Source organism: Lepidochelys kempii, chromosome 23, assembly GCF_965140265.1.
Source record: "Lepidochelys kempii isolate rLepKem1 chromosome 23, rLepKem1.hap2, whole genome shotgun sequence".
Lineage (NCBI taxonomy): Eukaryota > Metazoa > Chordata > Testudines > Cheloniidae > Lepidochelys > Lepidochelys kempii.
In genome coordinates, this window is record NC_133278.1 from 12,568,645 (window position 1) to 12,578,054 (window position 9,410).

General features: G+C 62.6%; 1 protein-coding gene across 1 annotated transcript; it reads right to left on the reverse strand.

Annotated features, from left to right (window-relative positions):
* Positions 1-837: 837 nt before the first annotated feature.
* On the reverse strand, positions 838-9,124 carry CCDC106 (coiled-coil domain containing 106). The gene is made up of 7 exons (XM_073322140.1): positions 9,106-9,124; positions 7,378-7,443; positions 6,354-6,451; positions 5,791-5,898; positions 5,203-5,379; positions 4,586-4,792; positions 838-3,944 (listed from the first exon to the last, which is right to left on the reverse strand). The coding sequence occupies exons 3-7, from the start codon at positions 6,382-6,384 to the stop codon at positions 3,628-3,630; spliced, it is 840 nt and encodes a 279-aa protein (XP_073178241.1). The 5' UTR covers positions 6,385-6,451; positions 7,378-7,443; positions 9,106-9,124; the 3' UTR covers positions 838-3,627.
* Positions 9,125-9,410: the final 286 nt, after the last annotated feature.

Here is a 9,410-nt window from a genome sequence, read left to right on the forward strand (position 1 = left end):
CCCTTCCTGCTCTAACCAATAGCCCTCACTCCCAGAGCTGGGGAGAGAACCCAGGATCTCTGTTCAGTATGACCCCGCCCTTCCTCCTTCCATATAGGATGGATTCAGCCACCCACTCCGAAATACCAGCGTCTCACCCTAGGGACACAATCCAAGGGGCTGGAGAACTCCTCTGGGATAGGTGGGGGGTTCCTGAGCTCCAGAGGGGATTCTGGACCATGGCACAGAAAGGGGAAGGTGGGTGTAGGGCATCCCTGGTCAGGGATGGTCTGGGCCCAGCCATGCCGTGCGTGTTCACAGCCTCGGTTAATCTTTGCTCCAGCCCCTTTCAGTGGGTCTCCCTGCCCCCTGCTCCACTGGCCCCACAAGGGGAGGGTGGGCCGATAGTGCCCCTTAGGGACAGAGGATCAGACCGATGCGACCATCTAGCCTGGTATTGCGTCGGCTTTGCACAAGATCACACCCATAGGCTCTCTGTGTGCCAGGCATGGGCTCCCTGTAAAAACAGCCCTGCACCTGACCCCAGAGGGGCCACATCTCAGTGCCAGGTGAGGGGTCCCCATCTTAACAGCTCCTGCCCCAGAGGGGCCATGTCTAGCACCAGGTGAGGGATCCCTGTATAAACAGCTCCCGTGCCCCACCTGAGAGGGGCCATATCTCAGCCCCATGTGAGGGGTTCCTGTATAGAGCCCCCTACCCCAGAGGTGGTTGCATTTCCGCACAGGGCAAGGGGTTCCTGTATAAACAGCCCCCGCACCCATCCTACCCCAGAGGCAGCTATTCTTAGGCCCAAGGGAAACGAAAGGTTTTGATAATTAAATGAGACTCAGGCCTTGATTTATTCCAAATTTTCATCTTTTTTTAATTTAAATTCTATTAATAAATTGATTTTTTTGTAGATTTTTTTTCTTTTCTGGTTTTTTTTTTTAAACATAGAGAGGGCATGAAAGAACAGGCACAGTGGAGAAGAGAGTTTGTTACACTGAATAAAAAGGGCCATCCCGGCCACGCTGCCGCATACAGCCCCTTGCACTCACACACACATACAGGCCTGGCGGCTCAGGGCCACAGTGGGGGGAGGGGAAATTACCCCCGAAAACAGGGAGTGAAGTGAATCAATGACAACCCCTGTGAGTGGGGCGGGATGGAGGACCCAATCTGGCGCTTCCATTGGTGCCAGGCGGGGGCAGATGGAGTAGGAACCCCAAATTGCCCTTGGCATGGGAGGGGGGTGCTCCTGCCCTGCTGAGGAGAGGGAGGTGTCCGCAAGCAATGGAGCAGGGTGTGGGGAGGATGGGGAGCATGGGGGTCAGGTTTGGTGTCTAAGCAATATGGAATGGCAGGGGGGGCATCTGTATGTGGAACAGATCAAAGGGGGCAGTTCAGGGCAAGGCAGGCAGTTGGGTCCAGAATCGGGACCCCAAATTGGAGACATAGCCAGGGCAGCTATTGACCAATCAGCACAACCCCCTGCAGCCTGTTTGGCCAATCAGCTCAGCTGCCCCCACTCCGCCCCATAACTTTAACAGGACTGTAGAATCTAGGGGTGAAATTGACAAGCTGGGTCAGGATCAGAGCTGGTGCCCCCTGGAGGGGATAGGCCCCGTACCTCATTCCCCGCTCCCCTGAGTGAGCCAGTCAGTTCCTGCCCAGCTGGCGCCCCCTAGAGGGGACAGGCCCTGTTTCCCATTCCCAACCCCCTTGAGCCAGCCAGTCCATGGGGTTCAGATCGGAGCAGGTGCCCCCAAGAAGGGAAAGGCCCCATGTCCCACCCCCCAGAGTCATAGAGGTCTGTTCAGGCCTAATTTTTAGGCCGGAAGTGGACCCGAGCCCAAGAGGGTTAAATAGTTTCCCAACCTGACCCCACCCCTTCCTCCAATACCAGCTCCCACCCGTGGGGCCGGCCCCCCTCCCCCTCCCATGGCCCATTCCCACAACACAGCCAGACTGCCTCACGGGCAGGAGACCCAGGCATTTTCCTACCTGACCCGACTCCCAGAGTCTGGTCCAGCCAGCCCCGCCCCACCCATGTCACCAGAACCCCTTGAGCCACAAGAAAGCACCCAGCTCGTGGCCCCTTGCGTTAACCCCTCGGCTAGCACCAGCCCAGCCCCTGCTATCACAGCCCTCCTACCCCAGGACAGGGGTGTGGGAATGGGCCTTGGAGAGCCACGCCCCAATGCCAACCTCTCCTCCCTGCTCTAACCAATAGACTCCGCTCCTGCCCCAGAGCCGGGGAGAGAACCCAGGTGTCCTGGCTCAGCTGTGCTGAGACCAGCAGGTGGTGTGCACAGAAAGAGGGAGGAATTAAGCCATTCATCACACGGTGGGATGGAGAGATTTGGCAAGGGGTGGTTGCAGATCACAGGGAGAGGGCACTGGCAGAGGGATGGGACAGGCGAAGGAGCAAGCTGAAGTGGCAGAAGTGCGGGGTTCGATGGTAGCAGGGGTTCGGGGGAGTCTGTTGGAGAAGGGCAGGGTCCCACCATTGTCTGAAGCAATAGCGGGTGGGCAGCAGTGCCAGGGGGTTGGTACCAGGGGCGATGGTGGGAGGGGTGGGATCATGTGCAGTACGGGTGGGATGTCACATTACTCCCAGAAGTGATAGGTGATGGGCAGCAGTGTGGGATAGGGTCCTAGTCCCATCATTGCTTGAAGCAAGAGGTGATCTGGGGGGCAATATTTGTGGTAGCTGTGGGAGGGGGTGTCCCAGGGGGGCAGTAGTGTTTTTGGGGGGGGAGGGAAGGTGTCCTATCACTGCTTGAGGTGATGGGCAGCAGGGATTGGGTACATATTTGTGTCAGCCATGGGATAGGGTGTTTCTAGGGGCCCCAGGGGGGCGGTGTGTGTGTCAATGATGGCATAGGCTGGTTCGAGGGAGTCCCGGGGGCACGCTTTGGTGTCAGCAGTATGATAGGCAGGTTCGTGGGATGACAGATGCTGTGGGGTGGGGGCAGCATTGGTGAGATAAGCCAGTTCAAGGGAGTCCTAGGGGACAGCGTGGGAATAGGCCACTTCACGGGGTGACAGATCCCAGGGGATGGGGGCGGCATTGGTGGGAGAAGTGGGATAGGACGGTTTGAGGGGTCCCAGGGCAGCACTGGTGTCGAGGTGGGATAGGGTGGTTTGAGGGAGTCCCGGGGGCAGTGTTAATGTCAGCCGTGGGACAGGGCGGTCCAAGGGGATCCTGGGAGCAGAGTTGGCATCAGCAGTGGGATAGGCCAGTTCGAGGGAGTCCTGGAGGGTCAGTGTTGGTGGCAGAGTGGGATAGTGTGGTTTACAGGGATCCCAGGGGGCAGCGTTGGCGTCAGCTGTGGGAGCGGGCAGGATGACGAACTCAGGGGGCAGGCAGTGTTGGTATCAGCCGTGGGATAGGGTGGTCCAAGGGAGTCCTGCGGGCAGTGTTGGTATCAGCCGTGGGATAGGGTGGTCCAAGGGAGTCCTGCGGGCAGTGTTGGTATCAGCCGTGGGATAGGGTGGTCCAAGGGGGTCCTGCGGGCAGTGTTGGTGTCAGCCGTGGGATAGGGTGGCTTGAGGGCGTCCCAGGGGGCAGCACTGGTGGTGGCAGTGGGATAGGGTGGTTTGCAGGGTGACGGGTCCCAGGGTGGGGGGCAGCAGGGGGCCCCATCACCGCTTGAAGCGGTAGGTGATGGGCAGCAGCAGCTTGCTCTTCTTGAGGGCCTGCACCTTCTTGAGGGTCTCGTCGTCCAGCGCCAGGAAGCAGCGGCGCGAGTACTCCAGCAGCCGCTCCTTGGACGGGTCAAACTCGCCCACCTCAGCCAGCTTCTCAGGCGCCACAATGAGCAGCTCGGCGATGGGCGTGGTCAGCGCCACCGTGTTGCGATCCACCCGGTGGTGCTCGAAGGCCCGGCTCATGCTCTTCAGCTTCTGGAAGGTGTTCAGGATCTTCTTGTAGCGGCATAGCACCCCGTCGGCATCCTTGACTGTCGGGCGGGCCGCGGCAAGAGCAAGAAGGAAGGGACGGGACGGGGAGATGGCGGCGGGGAGGGATGGAGGGGGACAGTGGGCAGAGGAAAGGAGGGGGGCAGAAAGGCCAAGGAGAGAAGAGCCTGTTCATTCCTTCCCTTTGACACAGGCTCCCCCACAGCCCCCTCAGGAGGACCTGCCCCCACCCCAAAGCCTCCCGCCCCCCATAGCCCCTCCCAGTGAGTCCTCCCCCGACATGGCGCTCCACCCCACCCATGCCAGACCCCTCTTCTTCCCCACACCGCACCCCACAGCCCCCTGCCTCCTCCCTCTTCCCCACCCCATGACACATGCCCCTTCCCACACCCCGCGCCCCCCACAGCCCCTTCCTCCCCACACACCCCTGCCTCCTCCCAGCTCCGCACCCCATGGCACACGCTGAGCTCACAGCTCCCTCCTCCCTACACCACACCCTACAGCCATATCCTGCCTCTTCCCTGCTCCCCACCCCATCCCACTCCACACGGCCCCCTACAGCTCCCTCCTCCCCACACCCCATCCCACAGCCCTCTTCCTCCCCCGAGGGCTGCCCGGGGTGGGACACTAGCCCTGCTGCCCAAGCAGGCCGGGGCCGCGCCCCCTGAAGAACCCCGCTCACCTCGCTGGCGCTCACGGGCCTTGGGCTTGCCGAAGCGCCGCCGGCTCACCCCCCCCTTCTGCTTCTGCTTCTTCCGCTCGGCGGAGCCACCCTGCTCCGAGGCAGCACTGAGCGAGGATGCCAGGCTCTCGTTGTCCGTGGCCTCGCCGGGCCGGCTCTCTGCCGCCTCTGCCCGCCGCGGGGGCTGCTTGCTGCGGCAGTGATCCTCTGGGGGGGCAGAGACTGGGTCCCAGCATGCACCTCAACGAAGCCCCCACCCCCGGCCCCGCCGTGTCAGTGAACTGACCCCCGCCCAAGCTCTTCTGGCTGCTGGTTGGGAGATACGGCATCCCCTAGGGGCTGCCCATGGACGGGATAAAAGCCCTACCACACCTGCTGCCCCTCTAGAGCGGGGAGGTGGGACCTGGGATCGGGGGAAATGGGGACACGGGGGCTGTTCCCCCATCTAGTGCCCCAACACCCCCTCGGGCTCCTAAAGTCACTGCAGGGGGGCAAAGGGACCCAGAGCTGGGGAAGGGACCCAGGAGTCCTGGCTCCCAGCCCCCCGTGTTCTAACCACTGGGCACCACTCCCCTCCCCCTGCCAGAGAAGGGACCCAGGCGTCCTGCCCCGCTCACCAGCGTCCACCTTGGCGGAGGAGATGAACTTGTCAAGCTGGCAGCGCAGAAAGTCCCGCTCCTCCTCCAGGTCCTCGATGCGCTTCTGCAGCCAGGAGTTGCGCTCCAGGGCCATGTGCAGCTGGGTCTTCATGCTGCTCATCAGCGCCAGGGCGGGCGGGGGCGGCTCCGGCAGCTCTGCAGGGGATGGGGGGGACGTGGGCAGGGAGCACCACCTGACCCCCCTGGAACCCCCCCCCCCCCCGAAATGGGACCTTGGTCCCCCTGACAGGACCCTGACCCTCGCTGGCTCCACCCCACCCGCCACTCAACCCACTGACAGGGCCCCACTGCCCCTGGTGGCCTCCCCCCACCACTATGCCCCCTCTTTTCTTCCTTAGCCCCCCAGTCCCCCCCTTCTTCCCCAGCCCCCCTCCAAAAAACAAGCCCTCCAGGCCTGGATTCCACCCCACATCCCAACTGAACCCCCACCCAAACTTAACACCTCCCATCTCCCCGCTCCCCTGGAAGTGAGGGTACAGGGCAGTCTCTGGGGGTGGGGGCATGGGGTAGAGGTGCGGGGGGGGTCCGTGGTGCAGGGGGGGCTACCTTCGAAGTTGCTCTGGGGGGGGCTGAGGCTGTAGAAGATCTGGGGCTCTAGGTGGGGTGTCTCCTCAAAGGGGATGGAGATCTCGTAGGCCTCATCGTCCTTCTTCACTGCAGGAAGAGACGTGTCACGGGGGGACCCCAAAAGCAGCCCTCCACATGGGAAAGCCCCCCGGAACCCCTGTCCCACCCCCCGCACAGGCTGGAGCCCCCCCTCGACAGGCCCGGCCCAGCCCCTACTCCAACAGGGCAAGGACCCCTCCCCACAACAACCCCCCCTCTATACCCTGGGACTCCCCTACCCCCAGGGAAAGGTCACCCCAAAACCTGACTGCAAGCCACTGCTTCCCCCCCCGATCATATCCCCAACCGGCTCCACTGCTCCTCCCCCACAGATACCCCCTCAGCTTTGACATGCCCCAGCTCCCTTTCACCCCCAGAAGTCCCTTCCTCCGAGCCCCAGCTCTGATGTGCCCCTCCCCAGTACCCCCCTCTCGCTCCTAATGCTCCCCAGCTCTGTGGGGGCCTGGCTCTGGGGCACCCCCTGTTGCACGCGCCCTGCATACTCGTCCGCCTCCGGTTATTCCTCTCGGTCATTTTCCTTCCGGCCTGGCGCCCCGGCCTGGCGGGCCCCTGGCTGCCCTCTGGGCACCGCACAGGGACGCTGGCGAGAGAGAGAAGGGAGGTTTTAACCCCGGGCAGCCACTACCCACCCCAGAGAATCGCCACCCATAGCCCCCCGGGCAGCCCGCTACCCAGGGCTGGCTCCAGCTTTTTTGCTGCGGCAAGCGGCAAAAAACCCCAAAAACCTGACCGCCGAACACGGGGGCGGAGTGATGGGGCGACCGAAGAAGAGTCCACGCCACCGAATTCTTGCCGCCGCCGAGGGCGGATTGCCGCCCCAGAGCCCGACATCCTGCCGCCCCTTTACATTTGTCGCCCCAGGCACCTGCTTGGTTCGCTGGGGCCTGGAGCCGGCCCTGCTGCTACCCATAACCCCTGGGGCAGCCGCCACCCATAACCCCGTGGGGCAACCACTACCTGCTCTAGAGAACCCCTACCTACAACCCCCCGGGGCAGCCCCCACCCATAGCCCCCCGGGGCAACCCCCACCCATAGCCCTCCCACCCAGTAACCGCTACCCATAACCCCGGGACAGCCCCCACCCCGGGACAGCTCCTACCCATAACCCCCAGGGGCTGCAGCTACCTATAGCCCCGTGGGGCAACCGCTACCTGCTCTAGAGAGCCCCTACCCACAACCCCCCGGGGCAGCCATTACCCATAGCCCCCCGGGACAGCTGCCACCCATAACCCCAGAAAGACCCTACCCACAGCCCCTCAGGGCCTCCCCCATGTGAACCCACCGTGCCCCAGAGCTAGCAGTAGCTGCCTCAGGCTGGCTATGCCCAGAACCAGAACCAGGTGCCAATCACCCACCGGACTTGGGGAAATCCAAGGGGGGGGGCACAACCTGGCTCCCCACAACAGGCGCTGTGCTGGGAGAGGCTGAGGTTGCTTGAGAGTGACCCCTCATAGTCCCGGTGGGAACTGCCCTTGGACCCTCCCCACCAGCCAGCCAGGGACCTACCTGAGACGGACGGGCCGTGCGGGCAGCCCAGCTCCGAACCCGTCCTGCGCCGCCCTCCAGCCAGCCCTGGAGGAGGAAGAAGAGATGCACGCGGTCAGGCCACTTCTCTGGGAGCAGGACTCGAACCTGCCACCTGCTGAGCCACGCAGATGCTGCTGCATGGGATCAGAGGGCAAGGCCAGGAGCAAAGCCAATTTGTGGGGGTTCGTGAAAGGAAGGGGAGGGCTGGGGGTCAGGACTCCTGGGTTCTATTCCTAGCTCTGAGAGGGAAGTAAGCTCTAGTGATTAGAGGAGGGGAGACTGGGAGCCAGGACTCCTGGGTTCTATCCCTGGCTCTGGAAGGGGAGCGCGGTCCAGTGGTTACAGCGGCGGGGCTGGGAGCCAGGACTCCTGGGTTCTACTCCTTAGTTCAACACCTAGTCAGCAGTAAACTTCCCAGGAGGAGAGGCAATAGCTCCAGGCACCCTAGTCCCCTAAACTGGAGGATAATCTCCCTCCACCACACACTATGGGTGCTATGAGACATGGATGAGCATGCGTAATCTCAGCTAGCAGAGTCACACATGCAACAACACACATTGCCAAGAACTCCTGGCCTTGACCGCCCACATTGTCCAGAACCCCCCAACTTACCTATCCCCCCCCCCACCTGGACTCCCAGAGATCAGCAAGAATTTTAGGACATGGGGGATGGGCATTTCCACCTTGAAGCAGCCAACATCACAGCCCCTCCCGCTACAAACACCCCCAAGTGTTTCTTCAGTCCCATGCCCCCCACCCAAAATTCAAGACCCCATAGCCCCCCAGTCCTATACATCAAATCCAGGGCCCCCCATAACCCTCCAGTCCTGTACATCAGATCCAGGACCCCCTAAATCCCCCAGTCCTGTACATCATATCCACAGCCCCCCAGTCCTGTAAATCAGATCCAGCACCCACTCCCAGCCCCCCAGTCCTGTACATAAGACCCAGGGCCCCCCACGGCCCCCCATCCTGTACATCAGATCCAGGCCCCCCCAGAATCCCCCAGTCCTGTACCACAGATCTAGGACCCCCCAAAACCCCCCAGTCCTGTACATAAAATCCAGGGCCCCCCACAACCCTCCAGTCCTGTACATCAGACCAAGGACCCCCCACAGCATCCCAGGCCTGTACATCAGACCCAGCCCCCCCCCCTCGCGTCCTGTACATCAGATCCAGCCCCCCCCCCATGCGTCCTGTACATCAGATCCAGGACCCCCACAACCCTCCAGTCCTGTACATCAGATCCTGGGTCCCCCATTGCCCCCCAAACTTTCAGATCGACTATAACCCCCGCCCACCCACGTCTAAACTCCTGGTCCCAGCCCTCCCCCCCGCCCGATTCCGTCGAGCGCCCCAAAATGCGGGGAAATCGCCCTAAAAATGGCTTCTGTTCCCCTCCCCCCGCCGCTGGGTGTTTTGCTGTGAAGCTGTAATAACTCGGCTGCTCCCAGTCCGGATTGCTGGGGCGGTTTGCAAAGGAGATGGGGCCGGACGGAAAGCCGGGGGGGGGGATACATAGTATCCCCCATCCACCCCCACCCCTACCCCCCTAAAATGGATACAAAATAGACCCACAGCAAAGAGACTTCCCCCCCGGCCCCAGGGCTAGGGGGGATCGGGGGGGGGCTTCAAAGGGAGGGGGTGCACGGGGGTTCCCGGGGGGTCTGGGGGTCTGCAGAGAACAACCCCCCCATCCCCACTCACCCAGATCTGCACGCGAACCCCCAGCAACCAGGCTGCAAAGCCAGACCCCCCCTCCCCTGGCAGAGCCAGGGAGCGTCTGCAAAGCGCCGCCGGGGGGGATCGCCCACGCACGCAGGCAGACACGCGTGGGGGTGGGCTGTGCCAGAGGGAGCAGCGGGGAGCGACACACACCCCACTAGGGCCCAGCCTCTCCCCCAGCAACTTCCCCTGGGGGGACTGACGGGGGAGGGTAAGAGGCTTGGAGAGAGAGACTCAGACACCCCATAGACACCCCTCTAACCTCACCAGGCACAGCCATCAACCAC

Coding starts and splice junctions, on each gene's coding strand:
- CCDC106 (XM_073322140.1), bottom strand. CDS start 6,384: ATGACCGAGAGGAATAACCGGAGGCGGACGA. Junction 5,380..5,790: donor CCCCCAGAGCAACTTCGAAG/GTAGCCCCCCCT, acceptor CATCCCCTGCAG/AGCTGCCGGAGCCGCCCCCG. Junction 3,945..4,585: donor GGCCCGTGAGCGCCAGCGAG/GTGAGCGGGGTT, acceptor CCCGCCCGACAG/TCAAGGATGCCGACGGGGTG.